The sequence below is a fragment of the Malaclemys terrapin genome, chromosome 3, assembly GCF_027887155.1.
Source record: "Malaclemys terrapin pileata isolate rMalTer1 chromosome 3, rMalTer1.hap1, whole genome shotgun sequence".
Taxonomy (NCBI): Eukaryota; Metazoa; Chordata; order Testudines; family Emydidae; genus Malaclemys; species Malaclemys terrapin.
The window spans coordinates 76,573,286-76,593,238 of record NC_071507.1 but is presented as its reverse complement, the minus strand read 5'-3'; the positions used below and the strand labels follow the sequence as shown (position 1 = coordinate 76,593,238).

Here is a 19,953-nt window from a genome sequence, read left to right as displayed (position 1 = left end):
CACCTGGGATATGTTCCAGAAGAATGAATCTTTAAATCACAAGTCAGAAACACTGACATTCAGCTTCCTTTCTTAGGGCCTGATTTGGTGAGGTGCTGAGTGTGTTCTGCAAAGTGCCAAGCAACCTCAACTTCCATTGAGAGCAGTGGGGGTATGCACCATCTTCAGGGCCTGATTCTGCAAGGAGTAAATGTAGAATGACAGTGCTAAGAGCAGCATGGATAACACACAGCCAAATATCAAAACTAGACAACAGGCCTAATTCTTTCGTCACTCAGGTCATTGGGAGTAGGAGCAGGCCCAGTGTGTTGAAAATAAAGACCCATTGCTACAGTCTAGAGGGAATAACTTACTCAGGGGAAATAAAGAGGTTACTCACCCTGTGCAGTAACTGAGGTTCTTTGAGATGCATGTCCCTATGGGTGCTCCACTGTAGTTGTGGCAGCACCCTTGTGCCTGGGAACAGTGATCTTAATCAGTAGCGCCCGTCAGACCGCACATGTACACCTCCCCATCTCATGCTGTATATATAACGCTGTGCAGTCCGACTGCCCCACAGTTCCTTCTCTGCTGCAGATTTTATCTTTCAGCTCCGAAGCACAGTGGGGGAGAGCGGGTAGTGGAGCACCTACAGGGACACACATCACAAAGAACCTCAGTTACTACACAGGGTGAGTAACCTTCTCTTCTTCTTCAAGTGATGTTCCTGTGGATGCTCCACTGTAATTGACTATAAAGCAGTGTCCCTAATTAGAAGGCTGGAGCTTTGGAGTGGCATTTACTGTGGATGTTAGGACAGTGTATCCTAGTAGAGGATCTGGCGTCCTGAATAATGGCGCAGTGATGGCTAAAAGTGTTCACTGATGCCCACGTGGCTGCTTTGTAAATGTCAGTAATGGGGACATGGTTGAGAAAGGCAATCAAGATGGAGAGCGAATATGTGGAATGTGCTCTAGTTCCAGGAGGAGGTTGTCAATTGTAGTAGTTGGTAGTACAGATGTATACAGTGTGAGATCAATTTAGAAATGTGGTGCTTAGAAATGGCTGTGCCTTTCGATCTTTCAGCCGTTGAGAGGAATAAGCGTGGCAATTTTAGGAAAGATTTAATTCCGTCCAGGTAGAAAGCTAACGCTCGTCTGACATCCAGGATGTGTAATGTTGCCTCCTGTTGGTTGGCATGTGGCTTTGAAAAGATGCAGGGAAGGGGAATAGGTTGATTTATATGGAAAGAGAATGGTACCTTGGGTAAACACTCTGGATGTGGACGTAGCGTAACCTTGTCTTTAAGAAAAATTATGTATAGGGGGTATGCCATAAGTTAGGGTTACCATTCTTCCGGATTCCCCCGGACATGTCTGGATTTTTGAACTAAAATTAGCGTCCGGGGGGAATTTGTTAATGTCCGCACTCCCCCCCCCCCCCCCCCCATGCAGAGCACGCGCGGCTAACAGGGCAGCCGGATGATGCCACTTACATGTGGCTCCGACAGCGAGAGAGAGTCCCTCCTCCACTTCCCCCTCCTCTCCCTGCAGCATAGCTCACTCCCTCCCTCCCTCCCTGCATTCGCCTCCGGCAGTCTGGAGCTCCTCCCCTGCTGCTCCCCAGCCTGCCGGGACAAACGGCTCACAGAGACATTAGGCGAACCGAAGGCCAACGACAAGGGAGCCAGGGGGTCGGAGAAGGGGCAGGGAGGTTCTGGAGGGGGCAGTCAAGAGACGGGGGGGTCGGGAGTTCGGGGGGGGGCTTTCTGGGAGGTGTGGATAAGGTTTTGGGCAGTCAGGGTCCGGGTAGGGGGTAGGGTCCTGGGGGGCAGTTTGGGGGGGTCTTAGGAGGGGGCAGTTAGGGGATAAGGAACAGGGAGGCTTAGGTAGGGGGTGGGGTTGTGGAGGGCAGTTAGGAGCAGGGGTCCTAGGAGGGGGCAGTCAGGGGACAAGGAGTGGGGGGGGAGGTTGGGAGTTCTGGGGGCGGGGCTGTCAGGGGGCAGGGGTGGGGAGAGGGATCGGAGCAGTCAGGGGACAGGGAGCAGAGGGGTTTAGATGGGTCGGGAGTTCTGGGGGGGGGGGCTGTCAGGGGGTGGGGAGTGGTTGGATGGGGCATGGGAGTCCCAGGGGTCTGTCTGAGGGTGGGGGTGTGGATAAGGGTTGGAGCAGTCAGGGCACAGGTAGGGGGTAGGGTCCTAGGTGGCCAGTTAGGATGGGGGGAGGATCTCAGGAGGGGGCAGTCAGGGGACAAGGAGCAGGGGGGGGAGGGTTGGGGGTTCTGAAGGGGACGGGAAGTGGATGGGGCAGGGGTGGGGCTAGGGCAGGATGGGGCGGGGCTAGGGCAGGGCTCCTCCCGTCCTCTTTTTTGCTTGCTGAAATATGGTAACCCTACCATAAGTACTTCAATTTCATCAACTTGCAGGGCAGAGGTGATAGCAACAAGAAATGCTGTTTTCATAGATAAATAAAGATAGGAACATATTGCCATTGGTTTGAACAGAGGTATGAGCGTATGATAAGGCTGGGGTCCCAAGCGAGTGTTGGATCCCGTATGTGAGGGTAAAGATTTTGGAGGCCCTTCAGGAATCATTTCATGAGTGGATGGGTGAAGATGGAATGGCCGTCTATATCGTAGTGAAAGGTCATGATGGCTGCCAAATGCACACGAATGGAGCTTGTGGATAACTCTGATCATTTAAGGTGTAAAATATACTCCAGGATAAGTGGTAATGAAGCACTCAGTGCCTTGACCTGATTGGAGGAGCACCAGGTTTAGGATCTAGTCCATTGGTGGAGGTAAGTGCGTCTAGTTGAATTGCGCCTGCTATTCAAGAATACTTATCTGCTTTTGAACACGTTATTTCCAAATCCCGGAACCATGGAGGAGCCATACTTTCAGGTGGAGCATCTGTGGGTTGGGATGGAGGATGCGACCACATCCTGTGAAAGGAGTCGGACAGAGAGAGACTGAGGGCATACTGTCATGCGAATGAGGTAGGTGTACCAGATCTCTTATAGCCATGGCAGAGCTATAAGGATGACATGGGCTCGGTTCCCCTGGATCTTGTGGAGTACTTGTAACAAAAGGGGGAAAGGAGGAAAGGCATAGAGTAACAGCTCATCCCACGTGATGAGAAATGCATCTCTCAGAGATCTGTGTCCTAGGCCCGGTCTTGAGCGAAACGAGAGCAGCAGGAGTTCTCCACGGTGGCAAAGAGATCTATGGTGGGGAATCCCTAGCAGTTGAAGATGTGTTGAAGGGCTTATGACTGTGGGAGAATCTCCTGCTCAGTGAGTCTGCAGTGGTGTTCTGGTGTCCAGGGAGGTATGTGGTTGAGACAGTGATGCCGTGTTAGATACAGCAGTTTCATAATTTCAGAGCCTCCGAGCACAGAGAATGGGACCTTGCTCCACCTTCCCTGTTGATTTAGAACATGCAGGAGATATTGTGTGCCATGAATCTGATTGTGCAATGTACGATCAGTGGGAGAAAGACTGCTCATAGCTCTAGGAGGTTGATGTGTAGGATGGATTCAGTTAAGGATCATCTGGCCTGCACTGTATGAGTGTGAAGGTGAGCTCCCCAGCCAATTAAGGAGGCGTCTGTTGTTAGAATCATGGACAGAGCAGATTGAAGGAAAGGGACCCTGACACAGACATTCTTGGGCTGTATCCACCAGAGTAGTGAGTCCTTGACCTTTATAGGCATGGATAGGAGTTTGTGAAGGCTGTGTCTGTGAGGTATATAGACTGTATGTAGCCATTCTTGGAGACATCGTATGTGTAACCATGCATACTTTACCATGAACGTGACCACTGACCTGTAGCTGAGTAGCTAGAAACAAGTCCTGGCTGAGATCTGGGCGCAGGTTCTCACCGTGGATACAAGATTGACTCTAGTTTAAAATCTATGAGCTGGGAGGAAGGCTCTGGTTCAAATGGCATCCTACTGTGCCCTGATAAACTCCAGGTATTGCACTGGTGTCAGCGTAGATTTCTCCAGGTTTATGTGAAGGCCAAGACCAGAGAAAAAGTCCATTGTCATTTGGACGGTCTGAAGGGCATCAGTTTCGGATGGGGCCTTGAGGAGACAGTTGTCTAAGCATGGAATGATGAGAACGCTCTCTCTGCGTAGGTAGGCAGCAACTACCGCAAAGCCACATGAGAGGCTGCCAAGAGTCCAAAGAGCAATACTTTGTATTGATTGTGATCGGACCCCTGGATGAATTGGAGGAACTGTCTATGGGCAGGGTATACTGTGATATGGAAATGTGTGTCGTGGAGGTTAAGGGCTGAGAACCAGTCCCTCAGTCCCAGTGCTGAGATAATAGTGGCGAGGGTAACCATCTTGAAGCGTTGCAGTTTGACAAACTTGTTTAGTTTTGAAGGTCTAGGATTGGTCTTCACCCACCAGATTTTTTTTTTTGGACCAGAAAATAATGATCTCTAGAACCCACTTGTCTGAAGTAATTAGCCTCCCTGATGTAAAGAAAGGGACTAGATAGTTGCCAAACTGGTGGGATGGGGAGATTGCTGTTGTTGGAACAGGGGAAGGGTTCTTGGGGCCTCAACCACACCTGCAAAATAGTTGTTTTGAAGGTGTTTGAGAGGTGGCCCCCTGGAGGAGTCGTATGTATGTGCTTGGTAGGGGGCTTTTGTTGACAGTGTTGAGTATCGTAGCATCGCTAGGGAGTTTATTGCGGTGGTCGGGATCATGGGGGAAGTTGGTATTTCCTTGGGCGTCTCTTCAGTGCTGGTGTGTAAATGCAGAGAGAGATTGGAGAGTTGCTCAAAAGTCCTTAAGGGAGCGTAGGGACTCATCCATATGCTCCATGAATAATTCTGTTCCCTCAAAGAGTAGGTCCTTGATGGTGGTTTGTACCTCCTTACAAAGTTTGGAGAAGTGCAGCAATTATACCTGTGTCTCATGACGATGGCGGTCACAATGGAGTGGGCAGCAGTATCCATGAAGTCCAAAGAGGCTTGTAAAACTGTATGGGCCAAGAGGTGTCCTTCGGAACTGAGCGCTCGGAGTTACTTTTTTTTTTTGTCGTCAGGAAGGTCTTGGCAGAGTTCCTGCATTTTAGAATAGTTGAGACAACTGTACTTGTCCATGACAGTCTCGTAATTGGATATTCAAAATTGGAGCATAGCAGATGAATAAGCCTTAGGGTCCAAATAGATCCAATAGCTTCCAGTCTGTCACGGGGGGTGGATCAAGATTGGTACTGGTGTCCTTTTTCATGCACAGCATTGACAACTAGGGAATTTGAGGTGGGGTGAGAAAAAAGAAATTCCATGTCTTTTGTGGCAATATAATATTTTTTGTCTGCCATTTGCAGGTCAGTAGGATGGATGCTGGTGTCTACCAGAGCACCTTGCTGGAATTGAGAATGGCCTCATTGACAGAGAGGGATATTTTGGATGAGGATGTGTGCAGGATGTCAAGCTGTTTATGTTGTTGATCTTTCACTTCCTTCCGCCAAAGGAATCTGGAGAGAGTCCCCAGTCCAACAAAACAATGCTTGGAAGTGTTTGAAGTCATCGACTGCAGTAGGGAGGCGTGATCTTTTCTTCCCATGATGAGGCTAAGTGGAGTGACGGTGGAATTTCCTCCTCCTTTTCTTCCTCCTCATCAGCTATCGGGAGAGGCTCAGCCTCTGGTGGTCGAGAGACCAATGGAGATGGCAAATGTGTAGGTCTTTGGCTTTGTTCTACAGGATGCTTCCCAAACTGTGCTCTGTACATGGCCCAGGGATTCCAGAATGGCCAATGTGGAGGGAGTGGCACATGGGGTTGCATCTATGGTGGTCCATACCAGGGTCCCGGTCCAGTTGTGGATTGTGAAGACATGTAGAGGATGCCTTTTGCGCCTGTCCAGAGTATGGGGGTGTGGATGGAGTACTCCTCCTTCTCTTCCTCCTCTGCATCGCTGGGTAAGGGCAGTGCTGTCCTTGGAGGAGAAAGAGAAGAATGGTGTAACTCCAGAGAAGAGGACGGAAGTGGAGAGAGGTCGTGTCTGAGTAGTGGTGACTCAGACATATCAGATACAAGTAGGTCCTTAGGATATCTGAACTCTCGGGGAGGAGCATCACTGGCACTAGCGCATGTCTACTGAGGAAGAGGTGCATTCCCTTGAGCAGCCAGCAGATGGAATTGAAGACTTGCTCGGTGCTGATGGTTTGCTTGGTGCTGAAATGGTCATCAGCACTGGTGGTATTGTTGGTGCCATAGTACCCGAAGTTGGTCTGGTCAGGGCAATTGGCACCATTCTTGAAGGTCTTGTGTCTTGATCTCCAGCGCTGAGACATGGTGCCAACGGCTGTAGGCCTGCCTGATCAGGATCTTTAGACCTTTACTTAGCTCCAGTACCGGAGGTACTTGGATATCCCTTGAGCTATGTCCCCTGGCCAAGGATGTCGAGACAACTGACCTCACAGGGGATGATGTTCTGGTGGGCGGAGCCTCAGAGGGTGATGAGGGAGCCTGTTTCTTCCCATCAACGCAGGAAAGAGAAGATTTTCTTTTAGAGGGATGTGGCGAATGAGGGTTGGTGGACAACCGAGCAGAGCATGAGAGTTGCATGGGGGAGGTGTCCGGGCTAGGGTCCAATGCTAGATGCAGTGATTTCTCCATGAGGAGAAGTTGTAACCAAATGTCCCATTTTTTGCTGGCCCTCCCAGTCAGGTTGCAGCAATGAGTACACTTTTGCGGGATGTGTTCCTCTCCCAGGCAGTGAATGCACTGTGGGTGACTCAGTTACAGAGAAAGCATCTTGGCAGGAAATGCACCTCTTAAATCCAGGAGATCTGGATATAAGGGTGAGGGAAAAAGCTTCCTGGTTGGGAAGGGCAGGAAGCGGGAAAACAAAAACCTAAGCTACCAATTAACGGGGAGGGCAAGAAGACAGAAAAGCGATTTTTTTTTTTTAAGTGAGATGATGAGAAAGGAAGAAGTAACTATTAAACTACACTGAAAATCAACAGGTAAGGCACTAACAGGTCAAAAGAAAAAGAGACTCTGCTGCAGATTCCATCCCAGACCAAAGGGGTTAGAGAAGGGACGGGGGGCAGTTGGACCACACAACACTACATATACACATCCCACTCATGGCAGGAGACGAGAAGGTGTGCGTGTGGTCCGATGGGCATTGCTGATGAAGGTCTCTGATCCCAGTTGCAGGGGGCGCTGCTGCACCTACAGTGGAGCACCATCGGGCATCACTCAAAGAAGAACCAGTAAATCTCTGTCACAGGATAGACAGAGAACATATTATCTCAGCAACTGAAGCCCCTTTGTGGGGAATGGAGAAGTACGAGACCTTTCAAATAAGTTTTCCTGTGAAGTTTCTGGGACAAGCAGTTTTTGGAGCTAAGATGGTGAAAAAACTTAAGTAGTGTAGGAAGAAATTTCCAAACATAAAACTAAATTCCATCTCTCCAAGCAGCTGATGCGAATCATCGTAACTGTGGTAAAGTAATAATAAAAAATCTGGTAGGGATATGGGCAAAGTCTGTGGTTGAAAGAGGCCATTCTTGAAAATGTTAGAGGTGTCACATGGCCCAAACATGCATAAATGGAAAGTTAGTTCCACCCTTAATTATGGAGAGCCATAAAGATATATTTTGTTATTAACCCTTGAATAAAGGCAATTCTTAAGTGATCTAGAACTGTTACCACTACATTGTACTACCAGGTCCTTCTAATTAGGCACTATTTGCCCATGGTGTACGTACACACACACACACACACACACACACACACACACACGTTAAACAGAACATGAACAGTCTGTAAAAATGGGAGAAGGGTATCCCATTTCCAAATAAAATTAGAGTCACATGGTATATTCTCCTCAGATATATTATATACATACAATACGCCAAGTATGGATTACATATTTACCCCCTTTTTACTGTAAGCACAGAAGAGTCTCAGGAGGTATAAAATTAATTATCTTGATTTGGCTGAGTTTTGGACTTATCTTTGTTCAAGAGGATGAAAGTTGTTATAAACACACTAGTGGGTTATTAGAAAACAAGAACAGACATTTAAGACTAATTCCATCAGTGTTTCAGAGTGCAGACCATCATGCACAAAACAATGAGTTGTTTTCATTTCAAAATAAGTTTACCAATGAACAGACTTGATTTTTGTAAACACAGCTTTTTTAAACACTGATGCGCAAGTGTATTTGATGTGGCTCTTTAATTTGCAGACATTAGAAGTAATCTGAAATAGAAAACAAGAATTCTAAATAAGCTGTTGCAATATTAAAATGCTAGATGAGATTGTGTTAATGAGCCACAAATGCAAACTCAAACAAAACCTTTGAGAATACAGCTGTGTGGCCTACATTCCCCTCACTCTCTATTCTATTAAAACTGTATACATTGAGGAAGGACAAGTGAACATGTTACCATGGTGATCAGAACAGCCTTATCAAAGTTACAATATCATTTACTATGTAGAAAGGAGTCCCTAAAAGACCTTATTAAGCAAGAAGAAACACAATGATTTTTTTTAAAGTTTTCAGAAAACAATTTTTTGTTCCACTTATAATAAGGTATCTGATATATAGGGCCTTTCATTTTCAGTTGTTATTTTATTTAATTTTTCCCAGGAATTTATCAGTGTTTATTACCACAACAACAAAAACAGGTGAAAATCAGTGCAAAAAAAAAATCTAGCTCCTAATGAAGTCAATGACAAAACTTCTACTGGGGGACAGATAGCGCAGTGGTTTGAGCATTGGTCTCCTAAATCAAGGGTTGTGAGTTCAATCCTTCAAGGGGCCATTTAAGGATCTGGGACAAAAATCTGTCAGGGGATTGGTCCTGCTTTGAGCAGGGGGTTGGACTAGATGACCTCCTGTGGTCTCTTCTAACCCTGATATTCTATTGACTTCAATGGGAACAGGATTTGGCTGAAGCCTTACACTTTCACACACTGAGAACATTGTATGCAATGAACGAGCATGTCAGAACATCTAAACCTATAGAAGTCTTCTGGCACATTCTTCAAGGCACTGTGACAGACCTCTGCATTTACCATTCCCAATGCCTTGACATTTTGTTCTGGAGGGATTGTATAGATAGGATTAGATATTGAAAAATAAGCAATACAGCAGTGGTTATTTCAGTGTGGTGCACAGACTGTAAATGTAAACATTTAATTAAGGTGAAAGATATACCACTCATGCTCAGTACATCATCCTCATCATCTTCTAGATGCATCTATTTTAAATAAAGTATTTATATTTCACACATTCCTCACTGAGGGCTTACACGAGGGCAGGTTTGAGGCTTTAAAGTCTATGTTGCAATCAGCAGCAAGTATTAGCTAAGGGCCTACTTTATTTCTATTCAAAAGCAGCAGCATAATGTGCTCCATAGAACAGCCAAACTGAAAGAATGAACAAGGATTTACTCAAAGCTTCCTACAAGTTTATATCATTACAGTTTTAGAATGGGAGGTAAATGGCTTTTTGTATTTTTATAAGCCTTCTTGGTGCAGAGTTAAGCTAAAGGAAAAAAGCAAGCCCTAGATTGTGTGCTCCTTTATTTTCTTCAGTAAAGGAAATTTCAGACTCACAATGTTGCTTAATTCCACCAAGTTTTAAAGTAAAATTTGCTACAGTGTTCACTAAACATCCACATTTATAAATACCATTTACTGTACAGGATTGACCGTTCCAAGCAGCATTACAGCAGTAACGGACGTTCTGCTTCAAGAGAGGTCATTCTGCCTTTGTTAGATATAAATTTGTAAAGGCAAATGAAAATAAATTACTCACCTTTCTAAGAAAATGAAAATGAAAAATAGGTTCAAGAATATGTATGACTGATTTTGGTCTCAGAAAAATCTATGACTGGCAAAGATATCTACCATTTAATATTATATTTGGTTCTTTCATGAAAAACCAAAACAATCTTTATTGATAACTGAAATTATTAAACTTATGCATTGGCAGGAAAGTGAGGCTATCCTAAATCTGCATGTAAACCACTTATTTACCATAAAAATTTATTGTGCTTCTAAAAAGATTGTAACTGTGGGTTTAATTGTTGATAACTCAGGGAAAATCTAATGCTAAAAGCATGCACCATCAGTAATGGATTTTCACAAAGGACATTTTTAATTACAAACTGACTCAAAGGATAGTACAAAAGAATTTCTTCTCCCTGAAGGGATTTTCAGATGCAGGCACTGGTATAATAAGGGGATCTTCTCCAATATGAGCATCACAGTATGCCAATAAATCAGCTGCAGCCTTGGATACCTATTGGAGAAAAGAAAGTGATAACCATTATTAAACTTGTGATACTGAAATAGTCAGCGTTGTTTAAACATTCCCATTAAGCATAAAATATCAGAAGTCCCCCTTATGAAAGCAGCAGATGATCAGCGTATCCACTTTTCAAGGCATTAGACCAAAGGTCTGAACCTGCTCTTACAAGGCCAGATCATTCTTTTACATTGTTTTCCAACATAGGGGATAGGAAACAGTCTTGATTCATGAAGTTTCTTCCTAACTGTTTCCTCGGGGGCAAACAGTGAGTTTAATACCCTTTGTGAAGTCACCAATTAATGTGATAAATATAGCATTAATTATAATCTGAATCTTAGAGTAAATTGTCTTAACATTTATTTGTACTTATTCTTTCATATTCATGGGATAAATCTAAATCTTTCAAAATATGCAGGTAAAAGTTTTATTTTTTTCTGTCCTTATGGAAAAGTCTGATAGAAATTTAACAGAAAATGAAAACCTTTCTTATAGGGGTTTTTGAACTATACTACACAATTTAACAGATATCTACCTCCCTGTTATACGATTTTGTGAACATTAACCTTTCTATGTGTTTTAGCCACTCTATTGGAATGTATGTAGAGAGATTTTTATAAAGCCCTATTGGTTTCATACCTATCAAATTCTATAATTTTTCCATACAGATGTACCACTCTCCTCAATTCAGTGCTACACAAAACACATACTGATTTGTGTGCTGGGGTCAATTACAATATATTGATTTCCATTTCATGCAAAAATGTTCCTCATTAGCTGAAATCCTTCAACATTACTCTATTAAGTCTCAACAGGTTTCTTTACTGGAGGACTTCAATGGGAGCTAAGGATGCCCAGCGCCTTGGAGAATGAGGCCCAATATGAGTATTAATTGTTAGCCTTCAGGATGCATTGTAAGTCTCACTTATTTTCCTCAGGCCTTTGTGATAGGGCTATGGCACCTAGTCATCATGTGTCACAAAGTATGTGGAGTATTTTTGTATCCTCTGACAGCCTGGCTGGCTATTTCTGCTACGTGACTTGAGCCATTTAAATTTTTCTTTTTGTTTTTTTAAAAGAGTATTGTATCTTAAGTATTGGGACAGTGCCCAGAGCTTCGGATAGGTGCTCTTTTTGTCAGTCAAGCTATATTAAAATAATGGTGTCCAAATAAAGGACAATGATGTGCCAAATTCTCCCTTCAATTATAGACTGAGCTCAGTATGATTGCACCTGTATAAACGAGAGGAGAATTTGTGCCTAAATTTCCTATGTTCTCTAAAGAATTTGTAATCAGCCTCAAAACTCTAGCCTGCTCATGCATAGCTTCCTTTGGCAAGCGCCCAAACCTCCAGAGGGCTTTGGATCAGGCCCATAACATCAATGGGAACCTTTCCAATGACTTCAATAAGCTTTTAATCATGCTCCATATGAACTTTCCAATCTGTTTTCATATCAAGGAACAATTTATTCCATACAATTTTGTACTAGAAAACTTAAAACCGACCAAATATTTATGATTGGAATCCCATTACAGACTCCACTCCTTAGCTGAAGAAATCAAAATGTTAAAGTCACGATAACTAGTTTGTAGCAAGTGAACCATGCCGAGAGAGAGAAGGTTGGGCAGAGGCATTACACATGAACAACGAATCATTGGGGCAATACATAGCTAGGAAAAACAGTATTACATAGGGCAGGAAAAAAGTTCAGTTGAGCAAATCTTGAGGGGAAAGAGGTCTGCAGAAAGGAATAATACTTTAGAAAAAGAAACAGGAAAATAAAATGGGTGAGAAAGGAAGAAAGTAAAAGAGGTGGAAGGAGACTGTTTCCCTATTATTTTCAGACTCCCTCAAATATATACTGGGTGAGATGTGGCAAAAGAAAAGATGATTTTTCACTTTCTTCCGGAGCTGGTCAGGGATCGGACAGGTCTGAATTGTAATAACCAAAGAGAATTGCAAAATCTTTTTAGCAAATTCTGATGGGATTTTCATTTAAATTCACTGGAGAATTTAAAGAGACTCTACAAGGAGCCTTGCTGTGTATATTAAGGACAAGATCATTGCCCGCACTCCAGAAAGGCAAGCCAGAAGATGGCACAATGAGCTCTCCCTTACTAATGACCCTTGCAGGAACTGTGCAAAGTACAACTTTGTGTTTCATTGAATGGTAGGCAAATTACTCTGGCTAATGGGTAGGCCATGGCCCTAGAGGGAATGTATGCTACTGCATTCTGGAGCATAAGGAGAAATGAGTGTGTTGCCCCGGATTACAACTTGACTGATCTTTCCGCTTTTCCATTCTCACTCCTGATCAGACTCAACTTCACCTCACAATCCTCAAGGCAGAGTTCTCCCCAACTCACTGAGCTCGTCCTGAATTCACTTGTGTAAATTTAACCCTCAAAGCCAGATCTGCCTCCACAGACATCAAATCCATTACTCTGTAAGGTTATGTCATGTGCCTCAAACAACTTCACTACTGTAAAGAGCTATTACATAGTAAATAAATCTTTAAGCCTACCTCCACAACAAGCTGAAATAAAGTTTAGCTAAAGATGCTTGGTGGGTTCATTCTGAATTATTAAACAGCAGATAAGACGACATTTTACCCATGAAGCCGATTCTCCATTACATTTAGGGCCTGATCCTGCAAGCCCAGCATGCACAGAACTGACATTGACTTCAGTGAGAGTTCTGTACACAGGGGACTGATCTTTCTCTAACTGTCTGCTGCCTATCATAGACAGTCAATTTATGAAAGGTAACAAATCTGAACATTAAAAAAACCCACAGATTTCCACTGGATGGGAAAGGAAAGAATAGTTTTCTACCATCACCTTTTGAGAAAAATAAAGAATGTAATTCCACTGCCCTACCACACAAACACCAATGTGACTGAATATGAAGACTGGGAATGATGGCAGAAGTTCCAACTTCTAGAATGCTGAGGGGTTAGAATGTTGATTGGTTACAAGTTCTTTATATGGCATGATGTCTGAGAGCACAGTGATATGCACGGTCACAGCAATTCAAGATGAAAAAACCTATTACTGAGTCCATCCCTAGGCTCAGGCATGATATAGCCCCCACATCTAACTTATAAACCAATTTATGAATAGGAAAAGGGAACACTTCCAGAAACAGAGAGTTGGCGTACCTTTCAACAGCGTATTAAAACAACACTTCAGATTTACTAACGTCAGAACAAGAATCACAAGTGAGTTGTAGACTCACTATAGTATGATGCAACAGTACCCACTTACAACAAGCAACAAAGCAGCACAGGCCAACATTTCAGTTCAATGATTGTCACAAGCTAAAACCTCCATCTTCTTCCCCATACCAAGCCCAATAACTTTTTTTATGGGGGAACCCCCCCCCCCCACCTCAGGTTTACACTGCATTAGGGCTGTTGGAGTAGCTCCCTGGCGGCTATAGAGCTACAGCAGTTGACTATTTACAACAATAGCAAAAAAGTTAGTGGTCATACTCCAACAGCACTAAGTCACATCAGGGTGAGCTTTTATAGGTTACGGACATATTTCTGTCAGCACCCAAGAGGTGTGCTGCAACAGCCTACTAATGCATACCCTGCTATGCCTTATTTCTATATGTAATGTACTGTGTCATTATCACATTTGAAATACAGGAAATGTTAAATAAAGGACATGATTTTAAACTTTAATAACAGTTGCTCACCTTAAAATATTCAAGCTGAATGCTGCTTGGCAGTTTCTGTTCAATGTTGCATGGCTCAGGACTACTTTTATCAATATAAAAAAAATCAAGTGAACCTAACAAATGATTTGCATCAATCCTTCCCTATTTCCCCAATAAAACTGTGGCTTCTGTTTCATAAAAACTCATTTACATCTGCCACAGAAATGGCTAAAATAATCAGAATTCATCGGTCAAACTGAAGTCTAACAAAGTTAACACGAGGGCTTCTTTAACACCTCCCCTTTTTTACTGTATTAAAATATGTATTTGCCCAATCTCTCATTTTACATATCATGCTTTTCTACTCCCCTTAGGATAAAGGGAGTACCTAGTTGTCAAAGTTATCAAATAGTTGTGATGCTGAAAACAACTGGCAGCCTCAGGAGGACTGTGGAATTTTACCATTACATTTCAGAACAACAGAGGTGATTAAAACAGCCCAAGTTAGAATGTAATCCTGTTAGCTAGCTGTACTATAATTATAAGCTTCAAATGACAAGGGAAAATGCTGCAATTACTATGTCATCTGCCTTGTCATAGATTGTGACTAATTACTATCATTGCTATGACACCCACTCCACTTATTCCTTTGCATCCAAAAATCAACAGATCCACACACATTTCTCAGCAACCCCGCCGCTTATCTCATAACATTATTCAGAGGCAGTTAGGGATATTTTCTACTTCCTTTTGAAAAAAAGGAAACAAAGTAATAGCTGATACTATATGATACTTAAGTGTTTCAGCATTCCTTCTTGCTGAATTTTTCTACTCATGAAGGTGAAGAGCTCAAACAGAACTCAGAGCCTCTATTCATGGGACAACTATGGTGCAGCCAGTTGCAGCACTACATTCTCTTAACCTCTCTCAATTTCGATGACCTTCCTGGTTAGCAGGAATCAGATCTTCCATAGGCACCAGTAGTTGTTCTTGGGGCGTCTCTTAGGTAGGAGCCATTATGTATATCAGCATCCTGATTCCATGCTGTGGGATCGATCCTCACCTTCTGTAGTCAGATGACACCAAACTCAGTTTACTATTCTTCTACTGTAACTCATTCTTCAGGCTTATCATATGCCATCAACAACAGCATTCCCACAGACACTGGTACACGTACCAGTATTGATGCTTCCAGCTTTTATGACTAGTAGAAGTCTAGCCTCTCCCTCTCTTTAATGAGCTTCCTTGTTGGACTCCAGTGCACTGGCACTGCTTGCTTCTCTGATGGGCCATGGTGCTTGCTTTCTAGTCAGTTATGAACAATTTAAGCTGCAATGGAGTATGGGCACCTCCAAATGCAACTTTTAGGACCACAAATCTTTGAGATGAGCAGGCTCACATAACCTCTGCTGGTTACAGCATGTGAGGCAGCCACAGACAAGGTGATGTTCAATGGAGCCCTTTTGTTTCTTTATGATGTATGAAAGTGGTCTAAAAAGTTTATTTTAAGAAAAACATTTTTTATTCCTTTTTTTCTTCTCATTAGAAATTCATGTCTTATCTACTCTGGAAGACTGATTGGATAGTGAAGCAATTTTTATTCAAACTATTTAAAAACATTTTTTTTTATTAATGTCTATTTAAATTAAATAGTTAAGAAACACTTGGGAAAAAGGACATCTTTAATATTCAGCACTGCTACCTCTTCAGTAAAGATCTGCAAGAGCTCTAAATTCACATCTTGAGACTACCAATGAGTCTTTCAGTAGAGACAGGATAGACCAGATTTGTTATGTCTGCTATTTCTAAGGTTAAAAAATAAAAAAAAAAAGCAGTCAGAAGAAACCCTTTAAGCCGAGCCCATGTCCCCAACCTATTAACATCTCTTTTCAAGTTTTCTTTGATCATAAAAATAAGGCACAAACTCAACTGTTTTCTCCTTTGCAAGTCACCTTTAGGCTGTTAAGCTAATACAGTTGCCATGAAAGACTTGGAGCCACTGGTTTTTCAGCAGCTTATAAATTGCTATGATACAAATTTCTGTTTAGTTTGACCTTACATCAGGTACCAAAATGCAACTGGAGAACAAATGATTGGGCTTTTAAGCTATCTGGGCCTTAGGCCTGCCTCAGCTGTCCATAATTAAACTGACAACAAAAAAGCCTCATTTCCCTTCTGCCTTTGTTGTTTTATATTTAGTTACAGAGCATTACTTTGTACTTCTAACACATTACGTTGTCCCCACTAATTTCCCCGAACAAGACCTTATCAATAGCTAGGCTGTAGTTTGGTGCTGTAGTAGCTGTTTTAAGATAATGCCTAGTAAATGAAATTATGTTTTACAGGGGAAAAAAGCCAACTGAAAACGGAGTTTTTGAAAAACGGGGATCTTAGTGCAGATACACAAGAACAAACAGATTTTCACTAAATGAAATGCAAATATGAATGTACATGTATTCATGACAATTTCATCATCATGTAATAAAGAGGTGAAATATAATTAAAGCTGTGTTTATATAGTTTTCAATGGAACTTTGTGTAAGCAGTTTCCAATGATTGGTGAATAGATTTAGATAAAATAAAAGCACCAGTGATAATTGATATTCTGACTATTCACCTAAACGCAAGAGTGCCTTTATTCACTCAGTAATTACTAAAATGCCTGTATGACATTGAATTAGAAAGAAAATACTATTTATATGTACATGATGCAGTTTTTAAATACACAATCACATATTTTTTCTCCCACAGGTACCCTGCCTCATTTAGTGCATAGGATGGATTCACAAGGAGGCCAAGTTAAGGTTGCATGGGTAATCTTGTAACTGGCACTATCTAACAGTGCTTGGCTTTATAACTTAAATAACTGTCTTTTAACTTTTTTTGTATTGTAATGTGCTGAAGTGTCACTTTAATTCTGGGGAGGTTATCACATCCAAAGATACTGTAACTTTTAAATGAGTGCTTTGAAGACTTCCAGATTAAATATAGCATTTCAGAAATTTAAACAAGAACTTTTCAGCTTCTTAATGACTACATTTGAGAATGGTATAAATTCTAGGGTAGTAGGTTTTATTGAGTTTTTTTAAATACAAAACGTGATTCCCTTGTATTGATTTTGCAATTATTTTAAATGTGTATTTGAACAACAGCTTGGCTGCTGTACTTCTTCCATCTAGTCCTGCAGTAAATTTATTGTACTATTTGGGGGACAGAGTGGATAAAAACTAGGGTGAGATTCTCACTCCGATTCCATCCCCTGTATGTCAGGTAAGGGGGCAAGAGCAACTTAAACAGTTCTTTAGACCCCCAAATGTGGCCAAGAGAATTTCCCCCGCACAGGAATTGAGGAAGATAGCTGTGAGGCAGCCACCTAAGAATCCCTTGCAAGCCCTGGCAAAGGAGATGTGAAAGGTGCATCAAAGGTGGTCCTGCAGCTAGGATTCCAGACAGCATTGCAACCTATAGGGCAGTCTCAGAAGGATGTCATCATTTAGCTCCACAGAGATGTCTAAATTATGGTGGGTCACTTAGCCTCCAGAGAAGTCCAGAATTGGGAGAGCATAAAAAGCCATGTTAGATCCTCTTCCTCATGGACTTTGAGTTCTATGCTGCATCTCTGATCTTTCTTGAGTTAACCAATGAATATGTATTTATATTGAGAGATTTGATATGCGTTATCAGTGCAATCAAGCTTTTCCTGTAGAAGTGCATGGATTGGAGAGACTCCTTCTCAAATATGGTGGTTAAGATGATGGACCCAAATTTCCTCAACAATCACTTTGTTCTACTGTAGCTTTCCCACAGTAAATGAAAAGCGCTCAAATTTGGAAATAGAAAGAGTCAGAGATCCTTGTGTGTTTAATTTAGATTTTGTACATCCCTCAGATACTATGGCGTCCAATGTGGCAAGGGCAAGTTGTTTGAAAAAGGAAAGAACAAGAGGCAGATTGACATATGATAAACCTCCCACTATGTGTGGGGTTAAAAATACTGTTTTAAAAGTCTCTTACAACCTTTCATGTGTTAATGGATATTGGTCTTCATTACTAAAGCACACGTGATTATGGTACTTCACAAACTCATAGAAATGTCTGTAGGGACCTTGAGAAGTCATCAAGTCCATCCCCGTGTGTCAGGAACTCAGCTGGCTCTGGGCATGGTTGTGTGGCAACCAAATGAGCTTGGCTGGGCCAAACAAACCCTCATTAAGTGACTGTGCTCCCTGACTGGACAGAGGGGCCAAGAGATCAGATCATCCTTTAAGCCTTTCAGCAACAGCAGCACAGTGGCTGCTCAATGTGTTCCATACTCACAGCTGCACCAAACCTGCTTCCTGTACCAGCCCTTGCTCCAACTGATGTCTGCCCCCACTACAGCCTTAATTCCTTCCTTCTTCAGAATTCCTGGCACCGACCACTGGCTTGTCTATTGACCATGATTCCAGCTCTGCCCTTTGGTTCTGTTCTGACTTCCAACTCCGACCATTATCTTGTTCCCTGATTTTGCCCAAGCCAGATTCCTGTTCTGACCACTAAGTCACACCACCTACACAGTGGTCTGACACCCTGCACTGAGGAAGGACCAAGTAAACCTAGACCATTCTTGACATGTGTTTGTCCAAGCTGTTCTTAAAACCTCCAGTGATGGGGAGTCTACAACCTCTCTTGGAAGCCTATTCCAGAGCTTAACTACCCTTGAAGTTAGAAAGTTTTTCCTAATACCGAACCAAAGATCTCCTTTGCTGCAGATTACGCCAATTACTTATTGTCCAACCTATACGGTACATGGAGAATAATTGATAACAATCTTCTTTATAATACATATCACTTAGTAAGAAACAACATCTTTAACATCTCTGTAAATTTTTCTGGAATGGGAGCTAGACATTAAGCATTTGCTTTAGGTCTTTAAAAAAATAGGGAAAATATGTATATACAAATATTTTCCAGGTATCACCATTCCATGTGAAGGGTAAATAAATATTACTGATTATAGGAAAGCTATATGCTAGCAATACTAAGCTTATTCTAGATCATGCTATGCAATAACTAAACAGAAAAAGTAACCCTCACTTACCCAATAGATTATTTTAAAATATTCTATTCAAGAGCAGGTTGCATATTTAAGAAATTAAAGCCTATTAAAATTAACTTCTTGCAATGCAAACATTTATTGTACTCTTACACACGAGGAACATAAGAAACACACAACATTTATGATGAAATTTGTAAAATGGTTAGTTGGAGGAAAATTTAATTAAACTGAAGTGGACTTGCTTAAAAGCACTCCCTCTCTCTTCCCTCTCATCCTTTATTTACTGACAGTTATGTTTTTCAGACATAGTGATTAGTGACTGTGTGTGCAACATGACATCTTAAAAGGAAGCTGATTTTCAGAGTGCTGAGTACATGCCCTTGAAAAACCAGGCCCTTCTAAGGTGACTAGTGATTCTGGGGGCCCAACTTGTCACCTTTTAAAATCTTGGCCTAATGGAAGACATAGGGAGAAATTAAAAGTAATAATTCTCCAATTTTCAGTTCAAAAAATATAATCTCTTCACCCCACATGCTTAACAAATACAGTTAAAGGTGTAATATTTAACCCACAAAAAGATGTCTTCAAATATCAGATGCAGACAAATCTGGAGAAGCCAAAATGAAATATTGCATCATTCAACTTAATTCCCCAGCGCAATGACAACTCTGCTGAACAAAATAAAAGTGAAATTGATTGTGTATTTTGTGTTTCATCTATGTTCAGTGGTAACACAGAATGACAAAACAGTGATTTACAAGAGTGATGAAAATTCTAAGGGCCAAAATGTTCTAAAGGACAGCCTCCTTTACTATTGGTGCAATCTGCAACTGCAGAAACTGCTTTCACCTCAACCCAAATGCTGTTGGGCTTTGTCCTGCCATCAGGAAGAAAAGGGCTTGTGGCTCCTTTAAGGTTCCCCCTCCCCCCACTAATTACAAGATGAGTGCAAAGAGGACAGTTACCTGAGCCAAGGGCAATT

General features: G+C 42.1%; 1 protein-coding gene across 1 annotated transcript in view; it reads right to left on the bottom strand.

Moving 5' to 3' along the window:
- Positions 1–7,826: 7,826 nt before the first annotated feature.
- The window catches only part of GNG4 (G protein subunit gamma 4), a 30,279-nt gene continuing 18,152 nt past the window's right edge, over positions 7,827–19,953 (bottom strand). The window contains exons 3-4 of the mRNA XM_054024380.1: positions 10,135–10,263; positions 7,827–8,213 (exon numbers count right to left, since the gene is read on the bottom strand). Of these exons, the coding sequence (XP_053880355.1) occupies positions 10,135–10,263 (129 nt within the window). The 3' untranslated portion in view covers positions 7,827–8,213. The remainder of the gene's footprint in view (positions 8,214–10,134; positions 10,264–19,953) is intronic.